At 44.2% G+C, this 16318-nt stretch overlaps 1 protein-coding gene across 1 annotated transcript in view; it reads left to right on the top strand.

The window, feature by feature from the left end:
- The window catches only part of pcxb (pyruvate carboxylase b), a 244169-nt gene continuing 227851 nt past the window's right edge, over nucleotides 1-16318 (top strand). Inside the window, exons 1-6 of the mRNA XM_079185036.1 lie at nucleotides 1-326; nucleotides 8722-8858; nucleotides 11314-11407; nucleotides 12069-12159; nucleotides 14630-14795; nucleotides 15251-15396. Coding sequence (XP_079041162.1) covers nucleotides 325-326; nucleotides 8722-8858; nucleotides 11314-11407; nucleotides 12069-12159; nucleotides 14630-14795; nucleotides 15251-15396 — 636 coding nt within the window. The 5' untranslated portion in view covers nucleotides 1-324. The remainder of the gene's footprint in view (nucleotides 327-8721; nucleotides 8859-11313; nucleotides 11408-12068; nucleotides 12160-14629; nucleotides 14796-15250; nucleotides 15397-16318) is intronic.

Raw genomic sequence — 16318 nt, 5'->3', positions numbered from 1 at the left:
GACAGTTAGCAACTAGCTTCAGAGTCCTAGCGCCTTTGCAACATATGAGGGACTGAGCGAGAGTGTGTGCGTGACAGCGTCCGCTCGGCCGTCCCGAAGTCACTCCGTGTGCTTGTGTGTGCATGCGCGAGTGTTTGTGTGTGTGTATATATATAAAAACTCCCCTATCTCCCTCTTCGGAGCAGCAGCAGCGTGTGTGTGTGTGTGTGTGTGTCGTGTTAGCAAACGCACACATAAACACTACGATACTCGACTGTTTACATTCGGTGTCCGGTTACTTACCAGCGGATTCACATCATTTACTGACACCGACAGAGCACCAGCATGTGAGTACTGATGGGTAACGTGCGCGTGTGTGTGCGTGTACGAGTCCTATATGTATGTGTGTGTGTGGCTGTCATTGAGTGCATTTGACAAACCCTTTTCTTCCGGGAGTGTGTGAACGGCTACACGCGTATAGCCATGCTTGTGTCTGTCTGTCAACGTGCATGCTGTAAGATTTTGTGTTAGCGTGGTGAGTCGTGTCACAGCAGCTACAGAGAGACGTTTACAACATTGTGTGCATGGAGAACTTGTTTAGAAAGTGGCTTATTAACTTTAGCTAGCTCCACTTTTTTTTTAGCTGCATTGTGCACACGTGAAACTTGTTACTAATCATAGCACAATGTGTACGTGGGGTCACACGCCTCTCAGGTTGCTGAAGGAGGTCACTCGCAAAACTTTTCAATGTACTTTTGTATTCGTGTGAGTTTGCAGCATTGCAAAACATGCAGCAATGACTTTTAATAACTTTCATATGGATGGTGAGGTCAAATAAAATGGGGCTCCTATTTACATGAAAATCCTGGTATTGAAGAGAGTAGAAGGGCCCCGTGATAGGACCAACACTTCACCTTTTTATAGAAAGGCATAAAATGTCTGTTTACATGTTGGAACTTGTACTTTGCAGAACAGGCTTTGTTTTCTTGTAAGGTGCACACACAAGGAGCTTGTAGCTGAGTGTGCAATGGCCTGATTTCCCCCCACAGGTGCTCTGTGTTGCAGAGATTCAGTCTTCACCTTTGAACCCGTGTGTGTGTGTTGTGTCAGAATCATTTGACTGTACAGATTGTCCCATCACAGAGCAGGGGGAGGCCCAGTGGGAGCGCTGTAGTGATCAAGCAAAGGACATGTTATTCACAGTATTACACTAAATCCTACAGCAGGGATGTGATCGGCAGGTAGAAAAACGCGGTAGTCTGCTCTCTTAAAGTGACTGTAGCGGCCTTGAGTGCTTGATGGACATGTGCCGTTCACTCATTCACCTTGATGTTATTACTTGTTGCAGTAATGCCAAGGTTATAGACTGAAAAGGCTCAAGGCAACTGGGACACATCCGTCATAGTTTTATAACAATGACACAGAGGTGTAAGGGCTCCCTTTTGCATGAACTTACGCTTCACATCATAAATCTCTAAAGATGGCATTTATTTCAGCCCCCTTCCAGTTGTCAGATAGATATTTTGACGTGCGCTTGCCTTACCCTCTCAGCGTTTTCTGTTCCCTCAGGGCCGTCAGCTAATTGGTCACCTGACCTCTTGTTGAGGAGTGAGAAAATAATGAATGCTTCCTGGGAAACACTGGACCTTCTCCTTTTCATACTTCCAGGCCACCATCCAACAAATATCTGATGAGTAATGCAAGAATTCAGAAATGAATCTGTCAGACAGAGAGGCAGGTGTTAAACAGACGGGGGCACCAGTGGGGAGAATGAATAGCTGTGTCCCCGGCACTTTCACTTTACAAATGACCCTCTAAAGGGCCCGACACAAAGATTATTTTTTTGCTCCAGTTTAGGGGAAGTATACTGCCGGCAGTGCATCTGTGCTCGTAGGCATAAATAAAATGACTTCTCCGTGACGTGAAACGGTCCTTCAGCTGCGTCTTCTCTCGAGGTTTCGTGCGGCCAAAGAGGGTCTGGTAGTAATATGTCACTTGAGAAGCTCTCGTGCTCTTTGCAGCCCCTCACCCACATTTTAGCACACAAGAACTGGCAACACGCACAAGAAATGTCCATGTGTTCAAAATCAGCTACACATGACCCCTCTTGGTAACCTCCAGTTATACAGAGAGCAAATGTTTTCACAGACGAAAGGTGAATCCAAAGCAAGCTTTTTAATTAACAATTTACATTTTAAGCGTTCCTTTTTTACAGAGGAAGTACCGTTTGGCTAAATGTAGCCCATAGGCTGGTTGAAGGGTTTTATGGGACATTGCCCTCTCACCCAAATCCTCTAAAGGTCTCTGGTCAAGAACCTTCTCCTTTTACAAAATGTAAAGACTTTTCTTGAGCAGAGAATATTTATATAAATCACAAAGATAACATGTTAAATCATTTCCTGTTTTTTTTATTATACCAGTAAAGTTGTGAAGGAGGGTCTAGGCTGAGAGCATGCACTTTACAATGATGTAGGAAATCTTGTGTTTATCCGACACGTTCTATCCTAAAGCAGCGGCCTGAAGCAGCAGGAGACTGGAGCATCTTGTTGACTCAGCTGGTAACGGGGCTGAGTGACAGTGAGAGTCAAGAGCAAGATGTAGCTGAACAGAAACTCTCTGTATCAAATTGTTAAATGGTCTAGCAGGCTGATTGGTGAGTCACAGCTTAACCTAGAGTCCCTGTACACCAGACAGTTACAACGGATAACCGGCTCCATTTTAAAGGACCACTCCCCACCCTTTGCACAGGGAATGTCAGCTTTGTTCCAGCAGCCGTCACTCAGGTGAACAGATTATAGCAACAGTGCACAGATGCTATAGACGCAACGTTTGTGTACTTATTTATTTGATTTAGTGATTGACTGATTTGTAGCCTTGTGTACTTTCATCATGTTTGTCTTGTTGTCTGTGTTGATTGTAATGTGTCGAGATGGATGGAAGTCCACCTACGGGTACAAATAAAAGTAACCTGTAGCAGTTTCATCTGACTCAATAATCCTTTAAATGCGCCACAACTTGTACTTTGTTAGTTTTTTTTTTTTTTATTTGCTGATGTTGCGATGTTCAAATGAGTAACGGCTTCTGTTTATTTCTATTAAGAGAGTTGAAATGTCTTTCGAATGGTTAATGAGGGAAGTTTGTTGCAGTACAAAATGGTCCTTTCCACTATTTCTTGCTTCGGTCTTTTCAGCAGAGTTTCCCAGACTGCTTGTAAATCCGATCTACCTTTCCACGAGCTCGGCATTCTAACCTTTGTGCCACCGCTCCCACTTTTTAGTCCAGTCACAAGCTTTCGATGTTGTCTACACAACCGCCGTCAGCCAGGGGAACCTTGTTCCTGCTATCCGAGCATGTCCTGCTGCTGATAATTGTCAACCCAAACTGAATTCCTGCCCTCTTCCGTGCAAGGAATGACTTCAGTTTTCTAGTTTCTGACAAGTCTGGCTTGTACTACTTTACTCAGTCTATTGTTGCATTGTCTTGGAGGGACTTTATTTAGGAACTTTAAGGAGGACAGAAGCTGATCGTTGCTGATCTCCTGTTTGGTTTGTTTGCATTTCGATGATGACTCACTGGAAATTATTGCAATCGGCACAGAAGGAATGATGCTGTTTGGCTGCAGTAAAGTGTTTGATGAAACACTATAATTAGCTTAGTCCACGGCTTAGTGGTGTGATGTTGTTCACCCGTGAGCCATGCTCTGTATTCTTACCGTACCTACAAATATATGTTGATACAGTAACAATGCCCTGTCATACAAGAGAATTCACTTCAAGGAATTGTGTGATGTTCTTGCTTGTAAAGCAATTTGTTCTCCTGCAGTTTGGCGCGTGGCAAGACTCTCCCAGCTTTAGTTTTAATGCCGGACTCGAGGCAAGGAATGTCAGTTATCCCGGGAATTAACTTTAAAGTGACAGAGAAATCTCTAGAAAAGCGCTGTGCTTTCTACCCTTTTGTACTACACGATGCAGGGGACATCAACAGGGAACGGGCTACTTCGACAAAATATCAAAGTCCATTTATCTTAATTTCTTGGCAGCCCTGTGTTTTCAGGAGGGTGTTGCACAATAATACTCGCCCCTTTAGTCATAGAGTGTGTCATCTCACGCTCGTCGTTTGGTGCAAACGAGGAAAAAGCTAGATCCTCTGTTGTTGCACAAATGCTGGCAGATAGCCAGTGTATTGATTTGCCCCGAGATCAGTCAATCAAGGCAAAGTAAATGCGGGAGCTCTGTGTGTCACAACATCGGCGGCCGCGTGCGTCAGAATGAAACTTTGATCTCCAGGTTAATGTGTGAACCAGACGTCACGTCTCGCCTTTCAAGCCTCCCAACAACACAGGCCGGTCTCAGTGACCTATGGCCTTTAGGTGGAGACTGAGGACGGTCTGATGTGTGTCAGACAGATTTGGTATAAAACGTCTACATTCCATTTTGGCTTCCCAACTATAATTGAATTCAGTCCTTGTTTTGTGTTGCAGCAGCAGCTTTGAAAGTGATGTTTAGGATTGAGACGGGGAGAGAGGTCGTACACTGAAGTTTGGTTTAACTTATTCACAGTGCTCTGCCTGTAACAGAGATAGTCAAACAGTGTGGTTTGTTGCCCACCGATTCAAATAGCAACTTGTTGAGAAACAGCCCTGAACAGAATTTAAATGAAGTGTGCCTGTACTTGAGGTTCATACCTGAACGTTTGCAACAATGAGGGTTCTGCAGCTGGTGTTAAGCCTTCAGATTGAATGTTGTGTCACTAAACGCTGTTGCTGAATAACTTGGGCCAGACTTCTGCCCCCTGGTTTGAATTGTTTCTGTTTCCTGGGAGGCGGAGGGAGCTGCGGTGCTCCATGATCAAGGCGACAGAACTCTTTGAAAGAGATGTTTTACTACCCTTTTTGTGGTATGAGGTAAATTATTGATTTTAAATGTGCTGGTTTGAACTGGGATGGGTCGTTGGTATCTGATAAAGAAGACAACCCCGTCTCACCCTGTTTATCCTTTTTTAGACTCGCTCAAACACAAAGGTCACATTCCTGTGTCACAGATAATAGGAACCCCTTTGAAAGGTCTTGTTAGGGAAACACGGGGTTCTGGCCTTAACATAGCAGATAGATGTTACTTCATGATGCTCATTACATAAAACAAGTGCTTTACAATCAGATGCATTAATTTAAATTTGTGACTGAAAAGATATCCGTTGATGATTGGCACGATTCTGTGTGTTTGTCAACAGTCCCAGTTTAGAGCTGTGCGGTCCGGTCGGATCATATCAGCATTAAACGACGATGACCGATGGAGTTGTATCTGCTCAGCACTACATAATAAAGCTACTGTCGTTGAGGCGGCAGCCACTAGGCGGCTGATAAGATGGATATTTATGGCGGTAATTACTATTACTACTATCTTTTACTGACGACTGTAGAACTGTGGTGGGTGATAACGTACTGTTCATTCCTGCTTTATCTAGCAGAGCCACAAGGATTGCAAGTTGAATTTTATTGCATTTTCACTCAAGTGGTATTGATTTTGTTTTTAGTGAAAATGCGCGATGCTGGTGTGGATGGTGACATGGTCATCTGAGAGCACTGAGCCGTGAGTGGAGCTCGGTCCTGTTTTTTTTCCGTAGTGCTCCGTGTCACTGTGCTTTGCCATGAGTCGGCAACAAATGGGGTTGTGTCACCGGTCACGTGGTCATTTGTTGTGGCTCAGTAAGAACACTTTCCATCATTGTGAAGGCCAAGATAGGAGCGGGTTTATCTTCTTTCCTTTATTTTTAAGACTAAATCCTGATGAAGAACAGTTTTATTTCTGAAGCATTCACCAAATACACAAAAGGAGATGAACCAGCAAAAATTATATTTTGGCACAAAACCAAAATTGCCGTCAAATTGTACGGCCACAGCTCGAGTGTCCCCACCATCTGAAATTACTCGTCTGTGTAGGGAAGCGGGACGAAAAGAAAGAAGAAGAAGGTAGTGAGCCGTTAAAGGGTTTCAAAAAGGGAGAAATAAAAGAGGATATGCTGAGGACAGAGTAGTAGTATTAAGAAAGGCAGCAATAGTTTATGTCACGCTTCAAGTCGCCTGTTTGACAGCATCACTGTCTAGACGTTTGTCCCCAACAATCATTGAACATTAGGAATGCTATACTTCCTGTTTCTGGGTGGATTTTCAGTCCTTAGATCAGCTGATTACAACATCAGCATATTACCAATGTGAGAATCATCACTGCCCAGCAAGTTTGTCTCCACTGCAGGGCCACAGTGTCTGGGAGATTTCCAGCTTTGAGGAGATCAAAGAGCATTTTCGATTACAGGCCACATCTTAAATGAACCATCATCAGGCTACATGCCGGTAATCATTTACTACTGAAATCAATGCATGCTGGTGCCGTGACTATTTCTGTTATTGGACATGTTTCTGCAGTGTCACCTTTTTTATAAACCGATTTAAAGGATTGTTCGTTTTAATTTGACATCCAAACTGGAGTTCTGCTTGATTGTAGTAGAGCTGTTCAACATTCATCATGTGCTAGAAGTTATTATAATGTGTAGATAAAAATGTTAGACTGTTACAACTAAGAGGAATTAGCAGATAACAGCTCTATCTGTCTGGTCACCATATCCACCTGCTAAAACAGTGTGTATCTATGTTTTACTTCTCTGGTAATAAGCTGTGCTTCAGCTTTATTTGAGAGCATTGAATGCAGGACACAGGTGGTATTTCACCTGTTTTTGCCCGTCTACCTTGTCCCGTCTCTTTTTTTCCCGGTCTGCTGTTGTCTCCCTGTCTTATTCAGGCCTTGGGAAACTGTATCGGTTACAAAGTGTGACGCTGTTTCTTTTGTGTGGATGCAAGATACTGTTTCAGCCTGAGCTTCCACTGCGATCAGGCTACCAGGCTTTCAGACGGTCGTTAACCGTCTGAAAGAGCGTTGGTTCTCCGTCCGTAGCTAATTCTTCATTCATTCCGTCATTTACCGAGATTATAAGTCACACATCTTCATATAAAACCCACCAATCTAGATTTTAAAAAGTTCTCACTGTGGAGGACATTTTGAGTGAAAAGATGACCTTTGCCATCCAATCAGGCTGATCTAGTTTCTCAACAGTCGGTCCACATTCTTTACCCAACTTCACCTGTACACCTCTTGCAATGTGAGGTATTGAAAACGCTTTGGTAGTCATGTTTCAGTGGGTGATTAATAGGATAACCTGCTTCACACACAAGAAATGGGTGAATTGAGTGATGCTGTTAGCTGTAGAATGCCCTCATGTAGGTCATTGTTGCAGTTTGTACAGCACAGACACCACTGTTCATTATCTTTACATCTATACAGGACATGTGTGGTGATTCACCTTGAAGTGAAACCCTGCAACCACGGGTAACAAACAGGAAGTAATTGTGCAGAACGAGACTAGTTCTTTGTTTTTGTCTGGGTGCACGTTACCGTGAAGATGCCAGCACTCGTTGTGATCCGAGGCTCTTTAGTTTAATGTCCAATATTTATATTAAAGTCTAGGATGTGTTATTTGCAGTTAGTGGTCTCCATTGGCCGCATCGCTGTTGTTTGACCACAGTGTGGCAGCAAAGCACTGTCGGTGAGGTGTAGCCTCGTCATCAGAAGAAGAAGAAGAAGAAGAAGACGAACAAGCCTCCACCTCTGCAGGCTCGTCATCAAACAGCTCCCAGCAGTAAAGCTGCTTGTCGCCACTCGCTAGGCTACATTTGACTGTGTGTGTGTGTGTGTTTGGTGATTATTGAGAGTGAATCCATCACAGCACAACCAGAGTGTTGGGTGCAGTTAGTTTGTGTGTTGTGTTGCCTCTGTCGTGCTGGATGGTTGTTTTTGTTTGAGTGCAGTCGTTATAATCAAGTGAGGGCAACAGAGACAGACTTTGGAGTATCTTGTTCAGTATGAAACATTTATTCATGCGTCTGTTCCACTTTAATGGCCACAGTTGCCGTTTAATTTTTGTGATTTGAAGAAAGAAACCTCACCACAAACCGTAAACTTGCTGTCTTTAATTTGACACAGCTGCAGCTGATTGGCTTATTCCCTCCTTCCTTTTATGGAAATCACATCTTTTTGGAAGATGTTTTGATCCGTAAGCTGTGCGCTGTCATTCCAAGATTTATGCGATTTGTAAATCTGTGTGCCATTTTTATTTTTAAAGACTACTTTATAATAATTGTGATACTTGATCCTTTTATCGTCGAATAATCGGCATCTAATCGGTATCTAATGGCTTCCGAGTCATTAACATATTGAACGTCTCTCCGGCCATCATATAAGCAAACTGACACGTGCCAAGTTGCTACTCCTTACATTGTATTTAAATGTTGTCTTCTCCCAAACTGTCACAGCAACAGAAGTCAGGGCCACAGTTCTACAACTCTTCCCTCATAATACTTTTACTTCCCGAGTACTGGAATTATCCAAGATTCCTACTAAATGTCAGGGACGCCAATTAAAATGTTTGGAGAAAATGCCATGAAAGGGACACGCAACCCTCGGCAACAGCTTAATAGGGCTCGGTGCTTTAGTAGATTTAATCTCTCTAAACAGGGCTCACTCTTGTTTAAACACTTTCAAAGCATGATCCTCTTTTTTTAAAATATTCAGAGACTGCACTTAGCAAATAGTTTCTAGATGGAGATTGTAAGACGATGCGAGTTCCTCCCTTCACGTATTGCTGTTGTATAGAGACTCTGTGTATGTTTGAACATTCTCTCTCTTTCTTCAGGATGTTGAGGTACACCGTGGTCCGAGGCGGCCTCGGCCTGCTGACCGTGAGGAGGGCGTGTCTCTCCCCCCGCTTCTCCCACTCTGCCCCGCGGAGCGAGTATCGACCAATCAAGAAAGTCTTGGTGGCCAACAGAGGTGAGACCGCCTCCACGCCCGAACAGAGCTTCATCACCACTGAATGAGACGAGCGCTTCAGATGGCACCGTTCAATTCAACACAGTTTCAGTTCTAATGTTACGGCATTTACAATCTTCTCCAGGCAAAAGAACAGACTCTTTAATATTTAATGGCCAACATTTTACTTGGCTCATTCTAATATTTAAGCACACATTGTATGTGGGCGGCTGCACGAGCTAACTTTGTTTGCTTTCATCATAAAGCTCTCATTTCTTTTATTAGAACATTGGAAACGGAGGTAGAACTGCACCCACAACCCTCGCTGTATGCTATGAGATTGAGTTTAAGGGTGTATGTATTAATCCGTTTTACATAACGTCACAGATGTTTTCTATTTATTTAAATATTACTGTTTATGAAAGCAAAAAAAAATAATCAGTGTGACCTGTTTTATGTTAATATAGTTTTTTTTTCTTTTCCTTTTTGTTCCTTTCTAAGCTGCTAGAAATGGCCGTCAGTGGGGTCTGAATGGAAATATAATTATAGAGAATCCGAGAGTTCTCTAAACACTAAGTAGTCACCAGCAGGGTCGTTGCATGCAGCGTCAGCATGACTGACGTTCTTTGGTAATGCTTGTAATCACCGGACCACTAGCCTGTTAACGCTAACGCTGTCCCATGAGGCTGTCACATGTGGAATTACAACAGTGACTCCGCCAGGCGACGTGCAGGATTAGAGTTACAAAGAAATGCTTTTTATTCTGATTGCCTTTCAGAGCCGCCCACTGTGTTCATACCTGCGGACACATTTAAAGTGCTTGATTCGGTATATAGCGTATTATTATTTCAGATTGATTGGTGTGTGGGTTTCCAATACGATGCTAACTCTCAACACATCTGCTACTTTGTAGGCCTCCTGCTGCGCTCGATGCATACATTCATGTCTACCCTCCCATAAAGGCGCATATATATATATATATATATACACACACACACACACACACACACACACACACACACACACACACACACACACACACACACACACACACACACACACACACACACACACCCTCTCTCTGAGACACAGCAGGGCTTTCCGTCAATCTCTCTCCTTCACATCGGCGTGACGCGATATCGACACCACATTAGATCACATTCATCACACTGCAGCGCACTGGACCGTGCTCCTCGGCTTCGGTGCGTGTGCACGTGTGATGAAAAGAGAGACTGGACCATCGCATCATATCAGCCCGGATTCCACTTCACCAAGCACATCTCCTCTCTCGCCGTTGCTTCTCTGGTCTTTTCACTAATATTCTCCTTTCCTTTCTGCTCTCCTCGTTCCTACTCTTACCTCCTCTCCTCATGTCCTCTCTCCTTCCTCCCTTTGCTTGCTCTCCCTGTCTTTTTCTGCTCTTGTCAGATGTGATTTTCCTCTGAGCCCCTTGCTGTCTTTCTTTCAGTTAGCTCCTGTTTGCTTTCTTTTTTGCAATCCTTACATGGTATCCCCCCTCCCCCCCCCCCCCCCCCCCCCCACCGCCTTTCTTGTCTCCTCTCCACTCATTTGTCATGTTGTCAAACTTGCCAAACTGTTTCTTTTGGTACCTCATTTCTTGAAAAACTCTTCTGTCCCCTTTTCTCTTCTCGCATTGTTCTTGTCTATACGTTTTGTTTTCCCTCACCTTCCATTCCCTGGATTACTCACTTTGAATCCTTTACATTTCATTTGCGTGTCCTCTCCTCTCCGTCCTCTCATGTTTCCATCTTTTTTCTTGTCCTTACTGTTGTCCTTCTTCAGAATTCACTTTCTTTCTGGCACACTCTCTGTTTTCAACGCAGTCCTCAATCGTTTGAATTCTGTCCTCCCTTTCAGGCAACACATCTCACTAGACTTCAGTGACACAACTTTTTTTTCTCTCTCTCTCCCCCGGAATGTGTGTTGTTTAATAAAACCAGTATTTGGCTCCAGTGACAGCAAGATGAAAGGCAGGCAAGTGTTTTGGTTGTCTAGACTCTAGAGCAGAGATTTTACACTGTTCTCAAACTTTAGAAGAAACGGCAGACTTATTGCAGTGTCTGTTGATATTTTGCACGGTTTGATGAAGCACACCAGATGGATTTGTCTTGTTTTCATGTATGGCGTAAAGAAAATCAAAGTTTATTTTATTCTCTCAGCGGAAGCTGTTTGTCGCGAAATAGGGCCACAGGATGTTGATAAAAATCATGTAAAGTGTGTGCTTATGAAAAATAGATGAGAGACTAAGCACTACAACCTCCCGCTACACACAATCTGCTAAACTGTGGATCAAAAGTAAAGGCGCATCTAAACATTATAGAGAATAAGAGAGGAAGAGCAACATTCAGGGAGGAAGAGGAAACTGGTTTGGCAAAATGAAGCAGCGCAAATTAGTGAAACTAACCACATCCTGCAGCATCCGCTCACCACATTTTGTCCTCCGCTCTTCTTCCAGGTGAAATCGCCATCCGCGTGTTCAGAGCCTGCACTGAGCTGGGGATTCGAACCGTGGCCGTCTACTCCGAGCAAGACACCGGACAAATGCACAGGTGCTAAGCTCTGCTACATTGGAGCCCAATGGGTCCGCACAGGTTTAAGTAAAAGGAAGCGTAACCGACAGATGTCTGGGTAAACCGCTGGGCTGCCGCTGCAGGATATCGACCGGTTGATTAGAGCCAACCGCAATTAAAGGGAAGCTTGAGGGAGCATTTCTCTCCTCTCCAGCGCCTTGGGCCAGTTCTCTGTTTTGGTGCTCAGTATTAAGTAGGGACATAAGTATAATTGTATTGACATTCCCAAGCATTCAGGTAATCGCTCTGCTTAGTTTACATGCACAACATTCTAATCTGCCTGACTGTCTGCTTTCTCTATTCCGCCCTGACTTTCTAATGCCTCCCGTCTTTTAAAATGCCTTTCATTGACTAATAAAGCTCGTTATGTGCTCGCACCACCTGGCCCTGCCTATCCTCCCTCCTCCGTATATAACATAAGCCCAAAGAAGGCTGATTGGAGGACTCATTTAAGTAATTAAAACAGGCTTCATTTGACTAAGTACCGGCGCCCACTCCCGACTGAGCTTGGATATGCAGCCTAATGGTTGTGTGCTTGAGAGCTGGTGCACATCTGTGTGTTTTGTTTGCTTTTGCTGCCCCACCGCCTTCCCGCCTTCCCATCACACTGAAATTACATCCTTTGCCCTTGTCTTCACAGGCAGAAGGCAGACGAGGCTTACCTGATTGGAAAAGGTCTGGCACCTGTTGCGGCATACCTGGACATTGCAAACATCATCCAAGTAGCCAAGGTAACCGATTAAAGAATTACCCTTCAGTGTTTGCTTTGAGGGTAAACTTTAAAGGGAAACAGGGATATTACATTTCAAATTTAGCTTCCTCGTCATGGTGAATACTCGGCCTGTGAGAGTAGTTTTAATGTTTAATGACCTCTGTGGCCCTGGAGGAGCTTTCTGAAGTCTGAGAAAATATCCCTAGTGATGTCATTAGGGTTTTCTCTGCTTGGGCTTTTGAAGATTGCAAATTGTTATCGGACAGCCAGCGTTAAGAACTGGGGGTGTGCACTTTGAGACATGTTCATGGAAGATCTCACGAAAAAGACCTTCCCAATTTCACCACGGTAAGTGTATAGGATCCAGCATTTCCACAAATATATTATTGAATGCCTTTGCCAGGTCCCCCAAGCCTTTTAACACTCTCCTCTTAGAATGGAAACATGGGTTACGAGTATTCATGTAGGGCATTTTCATACAATGCAAAGCTTGTGCCTTGGCTGATCTCAGGACAACATAAATGCAGCGTACACTTCACTTCGTTGGCTCCATCTTGCACGGTGAAAAGGTGCCAATTGTAGCCTTCAGATTTTGAAAAGAGAGTCTCTCCACGTTCAAAAACGTAACCAAGATAAAATATAATATGTCTTGATTTAGTGTTGAAGGAAAAGTTCAACATTTTGCTTATTTGCTTTCTTTCTGGAAGTGAAATGAGAAGAAGTCAATCTCTTGTCTGTGCGTTCATTGCAGAGCTGGAGCCGGTAGTCAATTATGTAACTTAGCATAATAATACAATATAATAATAAGCTTTATTTACACAGCACTTTTAAGTGCTTCATGTAGTTCAACCAGGATATAAACTAGATTTTATTTTTCTCAACCTAGGTTTCTACAGTAGGTAATTTAAAAAGAATACTCTGTGCTGGTTCACCGTACTTTTGATCTTTTAGGAAAACCCATCTACCTTCCTGAAGTTGGAAGCTGTCACTGAGGCAGTACAAATTTCAGTGGCATCAAAGTAGAAGGACAAGAGACAGGCAGATCCCTTTTATTCCTTTCTGTTCACTTTCGGTCTATATTTAGCCTGGTTGGAAGGAAGGAAAGGAAAACGACTTCTCTCCGTCCATCCCTCAAACACTGTTCATCTCTTCCTTGTCTCCTTCCCTTTGCCCATCGTTCCTTGGCCCCTCTTTTCCCTTTCCTCCTGTTCCTTGTTGCGAACTCCCTCTTCAGTTTCCCTCCTTCTTCAGTCATTCCCTTTCTCTCTCCTTCATCTCCCTCTGCCACTTTTCACTGCGTTAGAATCAGATCTGCTCCCTTGTTACCTCCAATCCTCTCCGACCCGTCTTCCCTCCTTCCTCCAGGACGAGCTGCCAGTTGTTCGTTATCACCTTTTTCAGATCAATTTCTCATGGTTCATAATTTTCTGCGTGGGCATGTGGTTAGCTAGCCAAGTCTGGAGCCGTCCGCCATCCAACTCATTTCTCAAAAATCCTTCTGCATATCTGGGAGCCCAGCCACCCCATGCCAGCAAAGTGTGTGTGTGTGTGTTTTTTCTGTCTGTCACTCTGTAACTGTGTGACCAAAATAACCATACATGCCTTTTTCCCAGTACCTTCTGTGTGTGACCTTGCATGTGAAAATGTGTGTGTGTGTGTGTGTCTGCTTGCAACTGTGAAAGCGCGAGTGTATAATCTTGCTTCATCTACTGTCCATGTCTCTTTGCATTTGTGTCTGTGTGTGACTCGGCGTGTGTGTGTGTGTGTGTGTGTGTGTGTCTACATGTCTCCTCTGGCCTGCCAGTAACAGCTCCCTTAACAACGGGACAGCCCATAATTATAGTCCGCCTCGTATCCAAGAGCAGATGGCACATACTGATCTAAAGATGGCTCTATCTGTCAAGCTCGGCAGCTACTGTATCTGTCTGCTACCGTGTGTGTGTGTGTTCCTCTCAGTACCTTCCCCCTGACCCTCCAGATTATGTGTGCCTGTCTACTCGCTCAGTTTCCCGCTGGCGTCCATTGAGTAGATGATGATTAAGGCGATTGCAACCGAGATGGAATGAGAATAAAGTGTGTCATTAGCTCACAGTCCCTTAGCCGTAACTGATGCATACGTCCTTTTCGCTGGCCAGCAGACAGCGTGTGGTTAAAGCGCGCAGGTAGGTGTACGTGTGATGACTCGTCATTTCCCTCACCGGTAGGCAGCCAAGTGTTAACCGGGGCCCCGCGGTGGCCCTGTAGTTACCAGAACTCCTGTTGCTTAGCTGGGCAACATTTCCACCGGCAAATAGTTCTGCATAAAACCTGAGAATAAATGTGAATTCAAAAAAAAATGTGTTAAAGCAAGTAGGTGTTGAATATTGGACTCGGTTCTTTCTCAGTTTAATTATCTTCAGTGGGATGTGTTTATAAGCAGTAATGCCAAAGCCAAAAGGTCCAAAAACAATGTAATGAATGTGAGCATGTATCCCTCTCTCACTTCCTAGGAGAACAATGTGGACGCCATCCACCCAGGCTACGGTTTCCTGTCCGAGCGGTCAGACTTTGCGCAGGCCTGCCAGGACGCAGGGGTGAGGTTTATCGGGCCGAGCCCGGAAACGGTCCGCAAGATGGGCGACAAGGTGGAAGCTCGCTCCCTGGCCATCAGCGCAGGTACGGAAACACCTGCCGTGACGCGGGTCATATTTTGGTAACATCAAATAATTGTAGCACTGAGACCAAAGACAAGATGATTGCTGGAGTCTGACGCCGGAAGGCTTTTACTCTCCAGGCATTAATTATGTCTGTGTGGGGGATGTACATTTTTAGACCATATTTTTCAGCCTATAACTCGTTCCATCTGCCACGGCAAGAAACAGTGAAAAATTCAGCTCTATTCATATTCAGCCCTCATTTTGAGCTATAAATCAGTTTCCTGCTGCTGCCGTAAAACACAATTTGACCTTATCAGACTCAAATGCGGTGTGAAAGTAGTTGCTGGTGTTCTCACACGATATATGACTTATAAATCCCTCTAGGTGAATGTACATTTATTGCTATAAAGCACAGCTTTCCGAATCTTTAAAGTAACCCGTTTCTCACTTGTGTTTCCTTTTCACTTCGTCCAGGTGTACCCGTGGTCCCAGGAACGGATGCCCCTATCTCCTGCCTGCAGGATGCGCAGGTGTTCTCCGAAACGTACGGCTTCCCCATCATCTTCAAAGCGGCCTACGGAGGAGGCGGTCGTGGCATGAGGGTGGTCCGAGAGTACGAGGTGAGCTGCACAACATCACTGCTGTGAGAGATTCAATGTAACTGCTTGCTCTAACCACACAAATTCTCGTCCCGACGCGTGTCCAGAGAAGAGAAAACAAACCCAATTCGACGCCTGGCCCGCTTACCTCATGACAAGTCTTCCTTCTCATATTTATTTCAACCTGGTCGTCCATCCACCTATCTGGCTGCCAATCACCCTGTGTGTTTTGGTGTGTGTGTACTCTGGGTGACGGAAGCAATTTCAGAGTGATTTCCGTGTGATGGAGGCCCATTCTCAGAGGACGTTAAGAAAATAATGTCTTTCAATATTGTAGCTGTCCAGGGTCCACTTTTCAAACAGCGTCTCAATGTAAATGATCGTAAAAAGCTAATATAATGAGTCTTACATGTGCGGAAAGCGTCCAACGTGAGCAATCTTTATGTGATAAAATACCCTGATATATAAAAAAAACATTGCACTGCATAAATAAATACGATCAGGAGATGAAAAGCAGTCGGGAGGAAACCCACCATCCTCCTCATCTCCCGCCTCTCGGCCATGAGCAATGATGGGCTGTCACAATAGCGGTCACAGTGATGACCGCACAGCATCATCACCAATGCCAAAACTGGACTTTTTGGGTCATGTTACTCTAGAATTGACCTAGCAATAATTTAGTTTTGCTGTTAAATGACGCTAATATGAAATTGGATTAATTCTATCTGGTCGACATGACACTTTTGATACCGGCTTCTTCAATTTTAAGTTCCCATATCGTCCTATTCTTTTGCTGGTCATAGTTTGCGTATGTAGGTCTTGGTTATATGATGTCTGGTTTCTGATGCAAGTCTCTCATGGAAATAACAATTTCATGGCTGACTCACACGCGGCCAAAGTCTGTGCGATCTGTCACCTCCAGATTGCAGGTTTGCTCTACATT

This window comes from Pholis gunnellus (assembly GCF_910591455.1).
Source record: "Pholis gunnellus genome assembly, chromosome: 23".
NCBI classification, from domain to species: domain Eukaryota; kingdom Metazoa; phylum Chordata; class Actinopteri; order Perciformes; family Pholidae; genus Pholis; species Pholis gunnellus.
Note: the sequence above shows the minus strand (reverse complement) of the source record. Positions and strands in the feature narration are given on the sequence as shown.